The sequence below is a fragment of the Ceratotherium simum genome, chromosome 27, assembly GCF_057802395.1.
Source record: "Ceratotherium simum simum isolate JZ-2026a chromosome 27, ASM5780239v1, whole genome shotgun sequence".
Taxonomy (NCBI): Eukaryota; Metazoa; Chordata; class Mammalia; order Perissodactyla; family Rhinocerotidae; genus Ceratotherium; species Ceratotherium simum.
In genome coordinates, this window is record NC_141926.1 from 9,111,611 (window position 1) to 9,133,466 (window position 21,856).

At 36.6% G+C, this 21,856-nt stretch overlaps 1 protein-coding gene across 3 annotated transcripts in view; it reads right to left on the bottom strand.

Annotated features, from left to right (window-relative positions):
* TTC3 (tetratricopeptide repeat domain 3) overlaps window positions 1–21,856 on the bottom strand; it is a 127,318-nt gene that overhangs the window by 69,457 nt on the left and 36,005 nt on the right. For all 3 annotated transcript variants that reach the window (XM_087418092.1, XM_087418090.1, XM_087418091.1), the window contains exons 12-20: window positions 16,584–16,746; window positions 15,536–15,581; window positions 14,354–14,474; window positions 12,883–12,946; window positions 10,471–10,531; window positions 7,594–7,678; window positions 4,296–4,430; window positions 3,531–3,611; window positions 1,415–1,527 (exon numbers count right to left, since the gene is read on the bottom strand). In XM_087418092.1, the coding sequence (XP_087274218.1) occupies window positions 1,415–1,527; window positions 3,531–3,611; window positions 4,296–4,430; window positions 7,594–7,678; window positions 10,471–10,531; window positions 12,883–12,946; window positions 14,354–14,474; window positions 15,536–15,581; window positions 16,584–16,746 (869 nt within the window). The remainder of the gene's footprint in view (window positions 1–1,414; window positions 1,528–3,530; window positions 3,612–4,295; window positions 4,431–7,593; window positions 7,679–10,470; window positions 10,532–12,882; window positions 12,947–14,353; window positions 14,475–15,535; window positions 15,582–16,583; window positions 16,747–21,856) is intronic.

Below are 21,856 nucleotides of genomic sequence, written 5' to 3' on the forward strand. Positions count from 1 at the left end.
GATTAATACCAGGTAGCCTACAAGTGTAGTAGGCTATACCACCTAGGTTTGTGTAAGTACACTCTATGATGTTTGCACAATGACAAAATTGCCAAACGATGCATTTCTCAGAACATATCTCTGTCATTAAGCAATGCATGACTTTATTAAAATCCTGGATTACGAAGTTAACCAAATCTTTATTCTTCTCTTCAGACTGGAGAAGAAAGAAAGTTTCCTGTTTTCTCCAATCTTGAAATGATTTTCCAATTTAAGAACTTATTTTTGTGTATGGGTATAGAAAAATGCACCTGCAGAAAAGCTAGACCACTATCCACCCTAAAACAGCTATAAACAGCAGGACTTTAAACCAGAAACTGCACATTACTAAAAAAACACATTAGATATTGAATCCTACACTATATTATTTTGAAATTAAAATTTAAATACCTGTCAAAATGGCAAAGACTTTTTTGTTTACCACAATCCCCATGTTATGTTATTTTCCTACATCTTGTGAAAATCTGCATGTGACCACTGCATTAAATGAGTATGTCCTAAACAATTTACACAAAGCTTTGAAATTAATTTCATTTGCTATTACTATACAGGTGATTGCTAAATCCTTATAGTTCAGTCTGGTCAGACAGTAACTTTAGGAAGTAAAAGAACTTTCTTTAACCTTTAAAAATCTATAAAGGAGGTTCTAGGCACACTCCCAAGAGTACCAATGATCTGATAAAATTTCCCCTAAAAAATCAGATGAAAATTTAAGGATACTTAAAAGTTATGAATAATATTCAACCAGTCAACAATTATTTCTTTAAAAGTAATACTATATTGGTGCAAGTGGCAGGAAGAGGAGTTTTTTTTTTGAAACTCAAGGCATAATCCCATCCCCTAAAGGTTATATGGCAACTTGGGGAGATAAGACATGAAACACTAAGAGAAGAGCTACATATTGAACTTTGGGTAAGGATTCCAACTATAATACAAGTTCAGAGAAAAGATTTTTATTCCTAATTCAGGAGGTCTTTGAACACACCTCATATTAAAACCATCTTCATACAGGTTTTTTGGGAAATAGGTATTTAACCCAAAAATTATACCTTCAGACTTGTGAAGCATTAATTTCTATCAATTCAGTCACCATTTATAAGCGACATATACTAACAGATAAAATATAAAATCCTTTGTGTCAAATGGCTCTATTACTGACTTTCTTATTAGATTCAAAAATAGGAAGCACTGGGAGCTCAACTGATTGCCTTACTTTAATAATATTGATATTGAAATGCTGGTCCTCAAAGTAACCAAACTTTTAATAGGTTACACAGAAAAGATATCAAAATAATTCCAGAAAAGAGATCACCATCACATTGGACTTCAAATGAGTTACCAGCAGAGAGTATAACGTAGTGTGGTTTCTACTAACCTGTTTTTTTTTAAATATACTTTCCCGATTCCACAATAGGCCAAGCAATCAAGGCCCTCATTGGGGTAGTGTTCAATCATCCTCTTAAATTGGTTTTCAGCTTCAGATAACTCCTTCAGCAGCAATAAAAACAATGATCACTTACACAAAAAGAGAAACACTGGAACATATTTTATCTGAAGGTTGATCTTTTTGTGTAATGTTAAAAACAACTGTATATCCAAAAATTTCTATGGCAAAATTACACCTTCTGCATTTCACTTTCTTAGCAATTATACAGATTTTGACCACATGGATATTCAAAGACACAACCAAGGTGATCCAGCTCCAGGATGAAAAGTCGGCACTGAACACATCAGACAACCAACCAAATGAGCATTTACTAACACACATGGAGGGCCCAGTGTGTAGCAGCCAACACTAAAAGGTGTGAATTGATGGTAAAAAGACTGATTTGGATGCAAACACACCATTACATATATCCTAGCAAGTACTGCTCCCGTGGGAGCACAGGCATTCCAATGATGTTGCCCCAATGTCTTGTGACATAAGACAGACAAATGCTCTGTCTTAAAAACAGCTCTTTAGTAAAAGCTTTAAAGCTTAGAGTACATTCGTTTGAATATTCTCAACAGTGGAAACCTCTGTTCTTTGAATGAATTTTGTTTGGAAAAAATCCAAAAGACCCTTAGCTCAAAGCAATACTGGTAACCCCACTGTGGGTGAAAAAGGAAATGTCACTACAAAATGGAGTTAATAAGAAGCTTTGAGGCCAGTTCCAAAGGAGGCATTCCAAAAATGTTTTCAGCAAGGGCTACACGGGAGTAAATCCACCGCTTCCTTCTGGGGCTACTCTGAATGACGAAATTCTTTTACATGGCCAAGTTCTTTCATCCTTGCTTGGTTTTTCTTTTAATCAGTCTCACTACTTCAAAGTTTGACTACTTTAATCAAACTACTTCAATAGTTTATTACAGTTGTGATTGAAGTAAATCACAACTGTAATAAACTATTTCTTCAAATTGGAGAAGGCAAAACATGATAAGATATTTATTATTACTCTGCCAAGAACAGAAGACTTGAGATCATGAAGTCCTGTCTCCAACAGTCTATGAGAAAATAGAATTAGACTGGCCTCGATGGAAGACATTCATCTGTCACATCAAGAAAACGGAAAGAAGCATGTCACAAGGAAGATGAACCTCAGACTGTGGACCACTGAGAGTGGAACGTAAAAGACGACTTGATCTTTATTAGGTAGCAATTGGGGTTAAGCCTTCATCTAGCCAAGGAAGCTTGGAGCCCAAGATGGTAGAAAGGATATATTATACCGGAGGCAATTTTAGAGCCAGTTCAATCTTTATCAAAAACTCAGAACCATGGAAAGCAAAGTATAATGCTGAACAGTGCAGGTAAATAAGCTTTCCAGGAGAGCACTGAAAGACCATGAGTAACGGAAACCATGTGTGCTCACACCTATACACTGATGTATGTGGTTATGGGAAGCCTGCCCTAGAAAATAACAAAATACCCAAGTGCTCAGCACCCAGAACTAAAAGATAGTAACATTATCATTTTTACTTTATTTCTTTAAGTAAAACAACATAATACAAAGTTGAATTCTCCTTCCTTAACCTCCCAGGCCCATTCCTTCCATCACCAACTGCAACCATTATCTTAAATATGAGTTAGAGCTAGTTCATTTTTTTTTACTTTTACAAGACGCACAGACAGCCATAAACAATATATACTATTGTTCTGCATATTTCCCAAATTGTACATAAGTGGTATCACAATGTTTATCATGTTCTCCAACTTGCCTTTTTCCCTCAACATGTTTCTGAAATCTATCATGATACATGAGGTCCTTTACTTTTTATACAAATAAAAAGTAGACTCCCACTTGTTGTCTGGCATAGCTTTTTTGTAATGGGAAGACAAACTAAATTTTCTCTTCAAAAAAACAACACAAGCTAAATTAAACTTACGTATTTCAGAAAAAATTATCCAGAAAGTACACAGAAGGAAATAAGTGAAAATGGGAAAACTATTTTTAAGTATTCTCCAAAATCAATGGCATATTTTAATTGTTTATTATCTCTATTACAAATCTTACCTCAGGCTGTCCTATTCCAAGGAGAGAAATGGCAAGTCCGTAGACTACTAAGACATAGTTAATCATGGCCAGGTTCAATTGCTGTCAAAAAAATGCTTCAGTTACAAATCCAAACACAATTCTGCTCAATTTGCATCATACCAACCTGTTATCCACAATAGAAAAAGAAGTATAATAAAATCTCACTGATCACTATGATTGGGATAAAGGCCAAACAGAATTACAAAATACATTTTGCAAAGATATGCAGTTATATTTCTATCAAGTATTTAAAAGACAGAATCACTGCCTCAGAGTTCCTTGAAGATATGGTTCATAATAGACTAAAATAAAGTGAAGTCATATTATTTTGCATATAAGTGGGTACTAGTTACAGATTAAAACAACTTGCCCTCTTACAACCTTGCCTAGACTATTTATTTACCTAGCTAATACCGTCTTTCTGGATGAAAAGACGTGATTAAAATGAGTCCAAATCCTTGACTTAGTACTTTAACGAGAGAAAAAACCAAGAGTTCTAATGAACACCAACTACAGTGCCAGGAAAGAGTCCTGCAACCATATACAACCATAAAGGCTGAATCAGAGCATCAGCTGCTTCTCACAACCTCGAGTAGATTCAGCCCATCTCAGCAAGGTCTATGGCATTAACGCCTTATGATGACTTTAAAGCCCTGGTTCTCTTCTACATTCATCTTGTTTCTCTTCTACATTCACCTGAAATGTATCAGCATCCATAAACAAGTTATGAGATGGCAATTTTACCTTTATTTTTTGAGGATCTAAACCGTTGAGCAACTCCGTGAAGGCTTGTGCAGCACTGCGGCAGCGCTGCTCCAGCAAAGCCGTGTAACCATCCTGGATTAAGCTTCTCAGCATTTTCATTATATTAGCAAAATCCTGCAAAAAAGAAATTCTATTTCCATGATCCACAGCTATACATGTTTAGTCTAGAATTTAAAATGCCAAAGTGCATTACAGGGCAGCTATATTTTATAACTGATCATAAAATATGTAAATAAATACCCAAAGCTACCCTTTATGCATTAGTTTCCTTTCTCCACACAGCACCTTTAAAGTGAAATTAAAAGGTACTGCTTCCCCATCTTAATTCTGACACTTCTACTGCTGCCCATGACAAGAAAGGGTGGTTCCTTTTACACTACATGATGCTAAGCCTTGCTCACTTCTCCAGACTAAACAGACAGTATTTGGAAGTTTTAACAGCACAAACGAAGAACATCAGCCACTGTTTAAATAAGTAAAATGTTTGACAAGGATTAGAACAATCAGACAAATAAGAACAAATCAATTTACTGATCACTACCAGATTTTAACAACTGCCCTCATGCTCGGGAAAAACCTTAATTCTCAGCAAGAAATGACTATTTCGATCTTTAGCTCTACTCCTGTCTAACATGTACTGGAACATAACTAAATAAAATTATCAGAAGAGATATTACTAGGTTAAATGCAAAGAGAAAAGCATAAGAAATGAAAAATAGAAACAAAATTGTTATAATGTACCCTGAAATAAAGTGAGAAAAAAGTTTGTAATTTGAATATATATGTGCAGGTAATAATAATTTCAATTCAGATTTTGCATGGCAATAGCTGTAAGTTACATGGCAATAGCTACACGTCACAAAAGGTCCATAAAGATTGGAGAGGCAAGACTAGAAGCTAAATCTAGACCTCCTCACTCCTTGCCATATACATGTACACCATGCAAGGGAGCAGCAAATGCAAATATGCGTGTGATATTCCTCACTGTTCCTAACAATAAAGATCCGAAAGGAGACCCCACTGCATGAAGCACAGAAGGAAAAGCAGTTTGGTCACACGTGAACAAAAGCTGCCCACTGGTTTTCATCTAATGAATCAAAGTTTAGGAGAACTTTCCCCCAGAGTACATTTGAAAAGAGCAGCTCTCACATAAACTTGGTAATTGCTATAATATTTAAAAGGCTCAATGACAGCCATATCTACGTTAAGATATGAATTTTAAAAACAATAGAAGATGATGTGCTATCCCCACAAATACTAGTTATTAGCCTTGAAAGAACATTTTAATCTCTTTCACAACGTAGAAAACAGATCCATGTAGCCTCATGTTTCCACTGGAAATTATTTCTCAAATAAATGATCTGTATTGAAAGCTCCATGAGAGCAGGCTGACTGACACTGCCACATACCCAATCTCTCTCAGTCTTCAGCACACGCAAGCGCCTTGCATATAAAAGTGTGTCAAATGAACAAATGAAGGCTCAAAAATAACTATCATATTTATTTAAATAATCTTTTGATCTTCACAGGTTCTTTTCTGTTTAAGTCCTTCATGGTTTTTAGAGTCAGTAAAATCAATGTAAAAAGACATAATTTTAAAATGTGTTAGAAATCCTAAAAATGCTTTTATACAACTAATTAGAAATCTGTTTTCATAAACTGCCTGAAACAAGCTTCATTCCCACAGTCCTTTATAAGATATATGTCGTGTATACCTAAAATAATTAACTGAATTTCAAAAATGACCCCCATATTGAAACATGTATTGTATCCCATGTTAATGAATATATTTCGGGGTGAACTTTAAATCCAGTATTTTATTTTAGAAGAAATATAACTGTGATTACATAAAGGACTGAAGTGTCACAGGAGACTCATAAGAATCACATTTAACCAAAATTGACAACCTTTCACTGGTATGTCACAGTCCACAAGTGTTCAGTGACTGGAATAGTGACTAGCCCTCGTTCTGTAAACTCTGGATTCCATCAAGGTTTCTATTTCTCCTTGAGTCAGTTTTTATAAGTTGGAGTTTTCTAGGAATGTGTCCATTTCATCTACATACATTTTCAAATTTCTTGGTATAATGTTGTTTATAACAGTATTTTGATATATTTGTAATACTGAAGGATCTGTAGTAATGTACCCTTGGTTCATTCTTGAAATTGTTTTATGGTGTACTCTTCTTTCTTAATCAGTTTCAACACTGGTGTGTAATTTTATTCATATTGTCAAAGAATCAACTTTTAGCTTTCTGGATCCTTCATTATATGTTAGTTTCCATTTCATTATTTTCTATGGTAATTTTTATTATTTCCTTCCTTCCACATTCTTGGGGTTTATTTGCTGTTTTTTTTCCCCCAGCTCTTGGGATGAATGCTTCATTAATTTAAAGTCTTTATTCTTTTAATACATACATTTAGCTTGATATATTTCCTTCAGAGTAATCTTTTAGCTATATCTCTTGCATTTTTTAAGACTTTTTCTTTTAGAGCCATTTTAGGTTTATAACAAAATTGAGAGGGAGGTACAGACATTTCCATATACCCGACTATCAACATCACTCATCAGAATAGATTTTTCACTAAGGATGAACCTATACTGACACATCATAATCACCCAAAGTCCATAGTTTACCACAGGGTTCACCCTTGGTGTTGTACAATGGGTCTGGACAATGCATAATAACATGTATCCATCATTATAGTATCATGTGAAGGACTTTCACTGCCCTAAAAATCCTCTGTGCTCTGCCTATTCATCTCTTTCCCCTTAATGTACATTTTCATTACTTACTAAGTACCATAAAAAGAATTTTATATACAAAGTTATCTGGTTAATGTTAACTCATTCAAAGAATAAAAAGTTTGCTCTTTAATTGTTTTAGAGTAGGTGTAATGAAACTGCAAGTGTTTAAAACTTTTAAAATGATTTAAATCTTCTTAAAATATTTAACTAAAAAGTTAAAACTTTGGGAAGCAGAGATTCCCAAATCTTTAAATCTTTGTGAAGATTTACTTCTTCCTGTTAAATCTATGGAAAGCAAATAATTCTGCAGTGTTAACCATTAGTTAAATCTCTGGTTAACATAATTATCAAGTTAATATCTAAATTAGTGATAGTTTGGTTTCTCAGCAAGCATATATTAAGCTACATGTCCATAACTAAAATCTAAAAAAAATAAATCTTAGAGATGTACATGATTAGACTTAATCCATGTGAAAAATGTTTTGTTCAGAGAGTTTGCTTTTTCCATTAGAAAAGCCTTTTCCTTTACCTGGTGTGCAGCTCTGGAAGATTTAGAAAACTGCTTCTCCAAGATGTTTTTCAAATCTACTGATAAACTCCCTTGTGAACTAGAACTGAAAGAGAAAAGTTTGTTTTGAATTATTTTAAAATAAAACAGTCCTGCTTATATAAAGAAAAAAATATATTTACTGTAGGTCATTTTAAACACTGAGTAAATGGAGAGTCACAAGTTCCTGAATAGAAATATTACCATGACGCTGATTCTCCCAAAATTAATCTCTAAATCCAAAGAAATCTCAGTAAAAATCCCTATAAAATTAGAGGTAGAGGATGACCAGATGAATTGATCATAAAAACGATGTGGAAGAACCACTTTTGGAGGAAAAAAAAAGAAAGAAGAGGGATTTGCGCTGATCATCAAAAGTTACTGCAAATCTATAGTCATCAATAATAACACAGTCCTGAAACAAGAAATGTGTCCAAAAGACATTGCAAAGATGCTCTATCTCAAGGCAAAATCTAATAATAAGATATAACTGTTTCAGAAAGTCTGATTCCTAATGCTGGTGAGGGTTAGGAGGATTCAAGTACTCTAGGCAGTGTTTTCTGACACCAAATGTGTGTCTTTTTCTGACACCAAATACTTGTCATTTTTCCACACCAATTCTCCAACACCAACTGGGTGTCCAACAATTCAATTCAATTTTGACACCAACTCTGGAGTTAACGCAGGCCCCACAAGTTAAAAGCTCAGTCTCACAAGACTGTCCTCACTTCAGACGCCAGCCACAATGGGGTTCCCAGGCTACCCTCACTTCTGCCCAGCCTGAGGTTCCCGTGACCCACCTCAGGTTCAATAATTCCCTAGAACACTCACAGAACTCAGGAAAGCACTTTACTTACTATTACCAGTTTACTATACAGGATAAACTCAGGAACAGCGCAACGCAAGAGATGCAGAGGAAGGTATGGGGGAGCAGGGTGCCACAGAGCTTTCATGCCGTCCAGGAGTGCGCCATCTTCCCAGCATCTCCATGTACTCACCAACTGGGAAGTTCCTGGAGCCCTGATCTTTAGATGTTTTAATCGACATTTTATTACATAGGCACGAATGATTCAATTACCAGCCACTGGTGACTGAACTCGATTTCCAGCCCCCTTCTCTTCCTTGGAGATCAGGGCGTGGGGCTAAAAGTTCCAACCTTCCAATCACGTGCTTGGTCTTTCTGGTGACCAGCTCCAATCCTGAAGGTATCTAGGGACCCAGCCTTGAGTCACCTCGCCCAGCCTTGAGTCACCTCGTTAGTATAAACTCAGGTAGGGTGGAAAGGGAATCAATATGCATAACAAAAGACACTCATCACTAGGGAAATTCCAAGGGTTTTAGGAGCTCTGTATCAGGAACTGGGGACAAACACTAAATGTATATATTTTTATTATACCACATCCTCTCAGAGCTTAGGAAGAATGTGAACACTGCCCATTTTCTGGAAGGACAATTTGGCAAAATCTATCAAAGTTAAAATTACACATCCCCCTTTCACAGAGCAATTCCACTCTAGAAATTTCTTCTTCAAATATACATCTATACTATGAAACATCCTGCAGCCATAAAAATGAAGGATTATAGATCTCTATGGTCTGATATGGGAAGATATGCAAGATATTTTGAAAGAGATAAAAGCAAGCTGTAGGCCAGAATGGTTCTAACAACAATGAAAATGACAGTGAACAACGACAGCTGAAGTGTACTGGGCAGTCACCATGTTCCAGGGCTCTAAGTGTTTTATGTGGTTATCCCATTTAATCATGAAATAACCGTAGGAGGTAGACGTAATCAAATAAGAAGTCTTCAGTTTGAAAACAGAAACAAAATAGCAGGAATAGAAATTTACCTTTAACAAAACAGTTTAAAATTATGTTCATGTATGTGGTTTGGGGTTTTTTTGTGGTGAGGGGAGGTGGGGCGGTGAAACTCAGGATTTTTCTACCAAATAATAGAACAACATAATATACTATGCCCTTGCTTTGTATCTAATTTTTGTAGCATCATCAAAAAAATGGTCATTTTTTTAAAATGGGGCTTTACTAATTTCTCTTAGTGCTTTGATTTTCACATCATTCTCCTTGAAGTCCCTATCAAGGAATCAGTCTCAAGAAATGAAGATGAGAAAACTGACAACTGATGTAACTGTGGCAGAAATGGCTTTGCAGTTTTTCCATCATCACTTTCATTGACTTCATGAACTTCTGTATCTATTATAAGATTTACAATTTCAGTTTCCAATCAATTTCTATCTTTGTAGGTAATAGGGGATTAACTATAAAGATAGGTGACAAGAATTCCTACTGTTAATTTTGGGGGGGATGTTTGGTAGAACTATTGCTGTAGGTGGTCACTTCGTTAGTAAATACTTTCCTCTAATGATAATTACTCAAAAGAGCCTCTGAATATACACATACCCATGCTTGCGTATGCAGAGTAAGTTTCCACAAGGCCAAGAAATTGTTAACAGCAAGTTCCTGAAGGAAGCCATTAGAGAAGGAAGTGTGGGAGAGGTGAAATAAAGTGAACAGGGAAGAAGACTTAATTTTCACCTTATACTTCCCTGAAAATTTTTCCTCTTATGAGCATGTATTTTGAAATTTTAAAAAATTAATACTGATATATTTCGTATTATATGACTTTCAGAAATCAGTATTAACATCCAGGATTAATAATCCTTTAACCAAAAATGATCCTTTCCTAAAGACATCCCTTTGATATTTGAAAGAGATTTTAGTTTTCACCATAATACACATATGTAAAGGTAGCTACTACTTGAAAGTTTTTTTTTCCCTTTTTCTTTTTTCTTGGGAGGAGGACATTAGAGGAAAAAAAAAACACCTTATATAAAAAACATACCTGAACTTCTCCAATTCATTGTTTCGGGATTTTTGTTTTCCTTTATATTTTGGAGGCTGACCTGTAAATACAAAGGTATTTGTTCCTGAAATCTGTACATAAAAATGTATAAGCTTGAAAGTAAAACAAAAAAAAATAGGTAAGTTGGAACAAGAGAGCAAAGCAAGCAATATCGTGTGTGAATGTACCTACAAACAGGTAAGCCAGAAAAGAAGCTACTGCTGATGCTTTTCTATGTATGCTATAAAATTACTATAAATTATGATTATTATTATTTAGGCTTATAATAGATACAGAGAGAAAAAGGCTATAGTTCCTGTTCTCAGGCAATTTACAAACAGATAGGAAAAAAAGGTAGTCACAGCAGTAATTAAACAATAATCACCACTAAGGAGAAGATAGTGTTGTTAGTGACTAATTCCATAAAAACTGCTCCCATAACTCACAGAGGGGAGAAATCACTTAAGGTGGAGTGGTTGGGAAAAGCGTTAGAGGAGATAAAGCATTTGTGTTTAGTTTTAAGGAACAAGTAGGATTTGGATAGAATAGGCCAAACCCAAGAGTGAAGTTCATCTGAAGAACCACTAAGTAAACCTGTGTGATCTGGAGAGTTTGGTGAGGACAGAAGGTTGGGAAGGGGCTGCAAAGACAGGATGGGGTGAGTGTTACAGGTCCTGTGCTTCTGATTCTCCAGATCTATGGGCTCAGCCTTGATCCCACTGGCAGGAGCAGTGAGCTTTCAAGCAGAGGAGTGACACTCGCAAGGCTGTGTAGGAGAGAGCACAGCAATAGGGACGGGGTGTATTTGATGGAGGCTTTAGGGAGAAACAAGTCAGAGCTGGTTTTGGTGGCCTCAGAAAAAAAAAGAGGCTTCTAGAAAGGCAGAACAGTTCTAGGTTTGATTTCTGCTGTGTGATCTAGGGTAAAACTACTTAACCCTAACCCTGAGATCTGAATTTCTTGGCCTGAATGTAGATGCTGAAGTGTAGATGGGATTTAAATTATTTATTTAAATGTGCCGTCTGATAATAATGGCCTAAGAAATACTGATAAATTAAAAGCCATTTCCCAAAAGAAGTTTTATCCTCAAAGATTTTTCACATGCTATTAGAGTTACATCAGGTAAGACAATCAGCTGAGTTTCCCCCTCTTTATAATTCTGCTAATGTGCTAACCAAATGGAAATGCCCAGCAGTAAGTAGTTGGATATGTTGCAGTGGAGCCTAAGAGAAGATGAGAACTGCAGGAAGCAAAAGACAGAAGCAAAAGCAGTGAAAAGAAAACAAACGAACCAACAAATAAGAGAAACGAAAGTAACAGGCTCACTAAATATAAGTAAGGTCAACAATCTGCCCACAACAACCCTCAGAGGAACACATGAAAGCTCGAGATAAGTAACTTATGTGTAACAACCAGCTTGAGTCATCAAGAATATCTGTTTTTCTTAGACTTTGTTTTAAAAGGCAGGGAAGCATGTAATCCACCTTAGAATGATTTCCATCAAAATCTGGCAGAATAAAGGGAGATTGAGAAATAAATGAAGTGTGAATATTCGCTTCTCTGGAACCCTTCATTTCCCAATGACGCCAAGTAAATGAGGTCCTGCTGTGTGTCTGAGTACTTACTAGATGCATAAATAAACATATGCACTAAGCACACGCAATTTAAGATAAACTAGTGTTAGCATAAAGCATCCCTTCTCAAGGGGGGGTGACATTACCTCCAACAGGGTGAAAATTGGTTACTGGGATGAAAAAAAATCACTCTTTTTATATATAATGCATAGATGTACATAAACAGACACACAGTATCTGTGGTATTAAAATTCCACGGGAGGAGAACAATTAGGAAAAAAATATCTGGGCTGGCCCCGTGGCTTAGCGGTTAAGTGCGCGCGCTCCGCTGCTGGCGGCCCAGGTTCGGATCCCGGGCGCGCACCGACGCACCGCTCGTCCTGCCATGCTGAGGCCGTGTCCCACATACAGCAACTAGAAGGATGTGCAGCTACGACATGCAACTATCTACTGGGGCTTTGGGGAAAAAAAATAATAATAATAATTTAAAAAAATTATTAAAAAAAAAAATCTAAAAAGGCTCTTTGGGGGAGAAGATAATGAAATAAAGGTTGAGAAACACTGGCCTAATGGAAATAAGGTAGCAGATCCAGAGAGCTTCATCTTGCCTTTCCATTCCTTTTATTTGGATTTCCAAAATTAAATTTATTAAATAATATGAAAAGACTGAGCACTGACTTCAAATAAATATTCAATGTTTTCCTAACATACAAGCATTATAAAGTAAAAGGAGAACGACAGCAAATATAAGTGAGGCTCATGCAAATTTTAAGGCATAGAAATTCTGAGGCAACACTACATTAACTCAGAAACAATTTACATAAGCAAAAAAACTCACCTGATGGTGGAAGAAATTCAGGATGACAGTCACAATCATCTACCTTCAAAGCCTCATCTACCACCTACCCATGAAAATAAAATTAGTGAGATTTTCATAAAAATACAGCCCTGAAGAATTCAACAGCTAAATAAAAGAGGATAGAATTTATCCAAGCACCTAAAAAACTCAACTGGTTATTAAGCCTAAATGAATAAACAATCAAACAAAATGATAACTAATGATAAGAGATTATGATATGATATGACAAAATGTCGAATGACAGTTCTATTTCTGACACCTCATATGATGCTTGACAGGGCAGTTGCTCCGTTAAGTGTCTATATTGAATTAACACCATCACATCTTTCTTTATGCTCCTCTCCCTGAGTACAGCCTCTTTGAGATTTTCATTATTAACAACAAAAGCACTATACAGTGGGTTGGAAAAGTCCCCTTGAATGCCTACTACCCATCTAACTCCAAAACACTATTTTCTTTTTTTCCCCTCAAGCCCTGGAGAGAAATATAAATGTGGACTTGCTGATACCTGCTGAGCTCTGAGAACACTACAGTGCAGAAGAAAACTCAGATAGAGATCATCAGGGACAGTGATCAACAGTCAGGCTAGGGGGCCGGCCCCATGGCATAGCGGTTAAGTGTGTGCATTCTGCTGCTGGCGGCCTGGGTTCGGATCCTGGGGCGTGTACCAACACACCGCTTGTCAAGCCATGCTGTGGCGGCGTCCCATATAAAGTGGAGGAAGATGGGCACGGATGTTAGCTCAGGGCCAGTCTTCCTCAGCATAAAAAAAGAGGAGGATTGGCAGATGTTAGCTCAGGGCTGATCTTCCTCACAAAAAAGTCAGGCTAGAGGCTCAGTGGTGCTCTGAAGAAGCCAGCAGGCCAAGGTTCTGCTGAGCACAGCAATGAATCAAAGCCTGGGGGGACCACTGCTGTTAAGAGCAACAGAGGCTGCAGAAATACCCTGGGCAGAGAGGGGATGGGGTGCCTCCCAGGCCCAGCGTAGCACAAGTTGGGTGAGTGGGCTGGTGCAGTGCCAGGCAGCCAAGTAGATCGAAAAAGGGAGGAACAGAAAAATCAGAAGCATTGTAAGGGGTGGGGTAACTTAGCCATCGGACCCCACTGACACTCATTCCCAAGTGATCGTCTGACTGGGAGACACGTAAAAGGAAGGCATACAACGAGAACTATCCAAGTGGCCACGTGAAATTTAGAAAAAAATATTTTGAAAACACACAAATGTGACTTCAAAAGAAATTCTGTGGTGATGAAGTATTGTCTTAATGTAGTTGTAGGAGGTAGTCGGATTATATATTAAAGAGAGAGAATCATTCTCTTGATATCAATAGGCAAAAAGGGGTTCATATCACCAAAATATTTAGTTTCCATTATCACCAAAATATTATTGTAAAAATATGAGACTACCTATACTTGAAATAATTTTAATTTTAGTTTTTCATTGAGCTTACCTTTGGATTCTGGTTACCACCGTTTGCCATTTCGTGGTTAGTTTTTCTGGAATCTTTTTCAGTCTCCACAAAGTTAAGTGAAGTACTAAACGCAGGTGCTGATAAACTAGGTATGTAGGCCCTGAGGGAGGGTAAAAGGAATAATCATTTTATTTCTATTGATTAGTACATTTTAAAAAAGTTATCCTTCAAACAAACAGGTTTCAGCAATTACAGCCTTTTTAACGTGAAAGCAAGATAATATTGTTTTAAAAAGAATCTCTACCTCTGAAACTGGGCTCTATACATAAATATTATTTTAAATTTGGTACTAAAAACTCAAAAGAGATTAAGAACAGTTCAAGAAATGTATTCTGTTTTTTAATATTAAAATAAGTTTTAAATTCCACAGCTTCAATAGCTTAGGTATCTGAAGCATGTGGGGAAAAGCGTAATCTAACTTAATCGCCAAGTAAGCAAACTCAGAACCCTGGCTGCTATTTGTTTTCTTGTGAGCATCCTCAAGTCTGTTGCTGATTTCTAATACGAAGTGTCTTAGCTTTTGAAAAGATATTGGGAGGCTGGAGGGCAGATGTTTCCAGGACAGAGATGAAGGGTAAACAGGCACAGGCTGTGCAGAGAAAGACAAACGTCGCATTATTTCACTCATATGTGGAAGATAAACACACAGAGAACAGATTAGTGGTTACCAGAGCAGTTACCAGGGAAGGGGGTTAGGGGGTGGGCATAAGGGGTAAAGGGGCACATATATATGGTGACTGACAAATAATGTACAGCTGAAATTTCACAATGTTATAAACTATTATGACCTCAATAAAATAATTTTTTTAAAAAAAGGCAGAGGCTGTGCCACTGCTCTCTGTTGCCAGGACCCTCATGGCCAAAATTGGTCCCCTTCAGGCACACTAACGTCTAAGGAACATTTCACTCTTCTTTTCCCATAGGCTTAGGCTACTGATCTCCAACATATACATGGGCAAATAATTCAGCAACACAAATCTGACAATTCACAGGTCACCTGATCTTACACACCAACACTTTAAAAATCACCTCTCCTCCATCCATCCCCAACTTTATTGTGGTTGCTTTTAGCTACTAAAGTGTCAAACAAAAGCGATTCTTAAACTCACTGGGCGAAGCCATTCCAAGTTACAGCTACTAAACGGATTGGTATCAACTCACCTATTTTCATAAAAGGCTTTAATTGGATTCCTGGTTGGTGTTCGACCTATAAAAATTAATCACACACACATAGTAATCAGTAGATTGGCAACACATAGCATAAACGATTTTCAAATTTCCTTTAAGCTGACAATAAGAACATCACATTTAGAGAACTGAAAAATAAACCTAAGCAATTTTACATTTCTAGATGTTTTTAGTTTTAGGATGGTGCCAACAAAATGTTATACAACCTTACTTGACATCCCATTACATGTGATCTTTGACTAGAGGCAGCAATATATAAATCTGAATCAGAGATGGTACCTGTCTTCAAGGAGCTCACAATCTTACAATCATGTTATGCTGGATGACAACATTTGCTGGTGAAACAGAACTGCTCAGCTCAGCTTTTAAGACACTAAATACCCAAAGAAGAAAAAACAGGCAAGACCTATATGCTGCAAGTGTAGAGTAAGGGAAGTTTAAGCACTGGAGAAAGCAAAATGACTTAGGAGAGAAAACAAAGGCAGAAAGAAAATCTAGATTTCCTAGCCTACACAGCCAATTTCTGATATATATATATACACACACACACACACACACACGTATATATATGATATATATGTTTATATATGTACATACACTCAGCACGCTATAGAATTAGCCACAAACTTGGTGCAAAAACATCAAATAACTCTATTGAAGGGCCTTTTCTTTAGGAAATAACTATAGTAATGGAAGAAAAGTTCTTACACACTTTTGTTTCAAAAAGCTTTACTTTATTCAAACTTTCAAGAAGGCATATTTTTCTACAGAAGAATAAGTAACAATCTGTTGCTGTCTTGCCTCAAATAAAAAATACAAATCATTTATAATTAGCTAATGGAATATAACACTAACGTAATTCTATACAGATAGAAATGGAAAACAAGTGAACTGACCAACATAACACAATTACTACAAATCACCTGAGAATTGATTTATGGTCCTCCATTAATCCAAGAAACCCACCTTCAAAGTATTAAAGGGAATTCAATTGTAACCAAAAGAATCTTAGGTGAAATACCTTGCAGGTCTTCTATTTGTTTTTGTAACTTTACATGCTGCTGAATTAGATCCTGGATTCCCTCAGGGTCATTTTTACAGAGTTTTTGAGCTTTTATGTTTGCTTGTAGGGCCCAGTCATACTCCCCCAGCATAGAAAGAGCAGCACAATAACGATAATGACCCTGTTCCAAAAAGATAAATTTAATTCTTTCTCAAAAATATGCTTAAGTTAAAGAAAGTAGATAAGGAGAAAATATTTTGCTTTAAAACTGATTAGTTACTTAAACTGATTAGGACCCTATCAATGAAAAATAAATAAAAATGTTAATACTTCTCAGGAAATAAAATTTACCTAAATGAGCTATGTGAAAAGTTATAAATAGTATTCATAATAATTTTTAGCAACTGACCAGAGATCAGTATTTTTGCATAAGAGATTTTCGTACCCCCCAAAGAATTCAACCTTTATTATATTTTACTAGTAAAGAATGAAATATATTATCTTATACCAAATAAAGTACAAAAATCATTCATTATAAAGAAGCAATTTTTTTCAAAATACTTTAAGGCAGTAATAGTCTCTAGGTTATTACATTCCCTACACTTTGGAAATCAAAAGAATGTTAGAGCTGGAAAGAACAATCAGCCTGTGCAGTCGTTTCCCAACCCTCTGACACGCACGGGTACAGGTAAGGGCTGCAGCTAGGCTAGGTCTTCCTTCCAGCTCTCTTAATCAGCTCTTCATTATTTCATCTCTAAGTGTAGTTCTTGACCTTAAGAAAAGGTTCGAAAACCACTGATTTACCCTTAATTCCAATGATTAGGTTTTTTTGTTTTGTTTTGTTTTTTGCTACAGAGCCACAGTCCTGGCTGGCCCCACTCATGCATTTTGAGAAATCTTCTATATCAAGGATGAACTCTTTAATCTAGAAAGCTAATATCACCAAGCCTGGGGCTAACTCAACCAACCCCACTTGTAGCTACTCACAAACCCAATTCCCATTTCAGCCACAGTATCTCCACTTCAGAAGTGATTTACAAGTAAAAGAGGCTAGAAACTGGCCTAATGTCACACTTATTTGGAGGCAAACCAAGGAACCCTAATCTTATGACTCCGAGTCTTGAGCTCTTTTCTCTTTACCGCACATTTTACAAAGAACATTCTGATTCTATGAGAAAACATGAAATGAGAAATAAGTGACCCTTTTAAGATGAGCTTTTCACTAAAAGAAGCCAAAAAGAACCACGAGGACCTTTGTTTATGCAGGTTCAGTGCATATATAATCCTGTTCTGGTGCACCAACCCAACTTGTAAGCTCTAGAGCATTTTTTTAACCAGATAATTTAGGCTCAGATCAAAGATCCCAATTCAGATTGCATTTGGTTAAACTCTGCTTCTCCTCAAAGGCATAAAAAGATAAAGCAATCTCTCAGACCTGCTACAAGACCAAAATCCTATCTCCTAGGCATATGTCAACTTCAAAGTTAGATAACTGCATAAAAAAAAAAAATCACAGCACAGGAAATTATGATAGATTATAAACCATACCTCCTAAATTTGTAGAAAACACTTTTTCTTTCTCTTTTCCCCCCAACTTTGTCATCTTTTACTAGGTCCTTTTCCCTAAACTCTATAAAACTCAGTAATAACATCTATTGGTTGAGAAAGGAGTTTATTCAGATATCTTTGCTGAAGTTGTTTGAATGAAGCTTAAATTAAAGGTATCTCAGAGAGTTTCTTGAACCCAATTACAATAGCAAGTTTTGCTCTTTGACACCATCTCATTCTGTATGACACACATGGAAATTCCCTATTGTTTATCTACCTAGCATCCACCCCTTTTGGGTGCCACCATGTCCCTACTCCACATAGTAACAGCAGGACTGTCAATTCTAGTGCCCCATCTCAACAATGGATGGTAGGATAGAAGCGTAGCTGTGACCCAGGAGACTGGCCAATTGAAATGCACCATCTCCCAGGTCATAGCGATCAATCTGCAGGTGGGCACATAGCTCACTCAGGATCAGTCTGAGGAGGCATCCTTCAGGTATACTATATAGATACTAAAAGAGGTTCTGAAAAATTAACAGCGATCAAGGATATCAGTTTGGAGCTCCCACTACATGGTAAAAATCTTTTTCAAAATGAAGCCAAGAGAGTCTAGACTCTGACTGCCACTTCTGGTCAAGATGGAATAACAGGGATTGGATTTACCCTCTTGCCTAAAACAAACAAACAAGGACAAAGTATATGAAACAAAGGTTTGCAAGACACTGGATATCAAGCAACAAAAGAGAGTAATCCCTGAGAGATGAGAAAAACACCAAGTAAGCCCTATGACTGCTCCAGCTTACTGACTGGAGCGTCTAAGCCATGAACAGTGAGAAAGAACCTAGGCAGAGACCACAGTCTCAGTGAGAAAGACAGAGTCGTGAGTCCAGGAAAGCTAAGGCAGCTCAAGTTTGCAGGGCAGAGGACCAGAGAAGAGAGAGCTAGCTGCACAGAGAACTCCAGAGACCTCCAGAGGGTCCCTGCGAGTCTTCAGCTCGGCACTAATCAGTGCATGCATGTGGGGCATTACCCAAGCCAGGGAAAGAACCACCTCACAAGCTACAAGGGAACAACAGTCAGCACTCACACAGGGCCAGGAATAATTCCTGCTCCCACCGACCAGAGACGAAAACATAATTCATGGAATATCAAGTAGAGTACACAGAAGAGTTTTGCCTCACTTGTGGAGAAAAAGTTAGCCCTAGACCAAATACCACTATGGTCCCACCTAACAAAGGTAAAACAGGACTCCAAAGAGTTAAACTGTTTCCAAGTAACTTTACTGCACCCCAAAATAAAGCTCAAAAATATTTACAGAAACAAAAAAATATCAGTACCAAATAAGGTAAAATTCACGTCCGGCATCCAAGCAAAAATTACTAGGTACGCAAAGAAGGAAAATGTGATCTATGATGCAGAGAAAAATCAATCAATTGAAAACAACCCAGAAATGACACAGATGCTAGAATTAGTAGACAAGGACATTAAAACCGATATTATAAATATATTCCGTATGCTCAAAAAGCTAAAAGATAGACTGAACATATTAAGTAAAGACATGAAATATATAAGACATACTCAAATTGAAATTCTAGAGATGAAAGCTATAGCACTTAAGATGAAAAATACATTGGATGGAAATAAAGGCAGATCAGACACTGCAGAAGAAAAGATCAGTGAACCTGAGGACAAAACAATAGAGAACCTAGGTAAAAGGAAACACAAAGAGAAAAGAGAAAAAAGACTGAAAATGAAGCTAACAAACAGGGAAGTACGGCTGAGAAGCACCAAGAAAAATGTGTACAGATCTGGATCCAACCATGCCTGAAGCTAACCCCTAGATTTTTAATTACAATAAGCCAGTAAGTTCCCTTTTCTACTTAAGCCAAATCAAAGTTAGGGTTTATCACTCACAACAAAAGAATCCTAACATATCCCTCAAAACTAAAAGGTTCTTGAGGACATTTGTAAGGCTATTGGTTTGCACACTGTGTAACAACATCACAAGGCAATGCAACAGAAATGTCAATAAATACCTGTTGACTATACCATAAAAATTCTCACTCTTTAGGATACCGTGACTCATCCTCTCTTAAGCCTGAAAGCATGTCTAGGACAGTTGACATTGTACCCATCTTCTGTATCTGGAAAGAAGGAAGAAAAAATGGCCACCCTCACACAGAAATCTACAGAGTACCTTCCTATACAGCCTTATATTCTAAAGGTATGACTCAACAGACTCAGGCTCATAATTAATTCTTAAGTAACAGGATTCTTATAAAATAAAGAATGTACCCTGCACAGTCTACTTTTGCTCTTGAAGCTCAAGCTATCCTTCAATGAGCATTGCTTTCTGGTAAAACAAAATGAAAAATGACCTGGATATAGAGTTACCAAATCTTTCAAATACTTACTAGAAGTTGTGTTTTTATCTACACTCCTATTTTTACAATCATCACAAAACATCCCAATCAAAAAAAAAATGAGTGAACCAACATTAAATATAGTTAACTGATCTTTGACAAAGGAGCAAAGGCAATACAATAGAGCAAAGACAGTCTTCTCAACAAATCGTGCTGGAACAACTGGACATACACATGTAAAAAAAATGAATCTACACACAGACCTTACACCCTTCACAAAAATTAACTCAAAATGGATCACAGAACTAAATGTAAGATGCAAAACTATAAAACTCCTAAAAGATAACATAGGGGAAAACCTAGATAACCTTGGGTATGGCAATGACTTTTTAGATACAAAACCAAAGGAATGATATATGTAAGAAATAATTGATAAGCTGGACTTGATTAAAATTAAAAACTTCTGCTCTGTGAAAGACAATGTCAAGAAAATGAGAAGACAAGTCACAGTCCAGGAGAAAATATGTGCAAAAGACACATCTGATAAAGGACTGTTACCCAAAATATACAAAGAATTCTTAAAACTCAATCAGAAAACAAGCAATCGATTAAAAAATGAGCCAAAGACCTTAACAGATACCTCATCAAAGAAGATATACAGTGGGAAATAAGCATATAAAAAGATGCTCCACATCATATGTCATCAGGGAAATGTAAATTAAGACAAAAACGAGGTACCACTACACACCTATTAGAATGGCCAAAATTCAGAACACTGACAACACCAAATGCTGAGGAGGATGCGTAGCAACAGGAACTCTCATTCATTGCTGGTGGGAATGCGAAATGGTGCAACCACTTTGGAAGACAGTTTGGCGGTTTCTTAAAAAACTAAACATATTCTTACCATAGAATCCAGCAATCACACTCCCTGGTATTGACCCAAAGGAGCTGAAAACTTATGTCCATACTAAAACCTGCAGATAGATACTTACAGCAGCTTTATTCATAATTGCCAAAACTCAGAAGCAACCAAGAAGTCCTTCAGGTGAATGAATAAATAAACTATGGTATATCCAGACAATGGAATATTATTCCTCACTAAAAAATAGCTATCACACCATGAAAAGACATGGAGAAAACTTAAATGCATATTACTAAGTAAAGAAGAAAACTTAAATGCATATTACTAAGTAAAGAAGCCAATCTGAGAAGGTTACATACTATATGATTCCAAGTATATGACATTCTGGAAAAAGCAACACTATGGAGACAGTAAAAAGATCATTGGTTGCTAGGGATTTGGGGGGAAGGATGGATAAGCAGACCAGAGGATTTTTAGGGCAGTGAAAATACTCGGTATGAACCATAATGGTG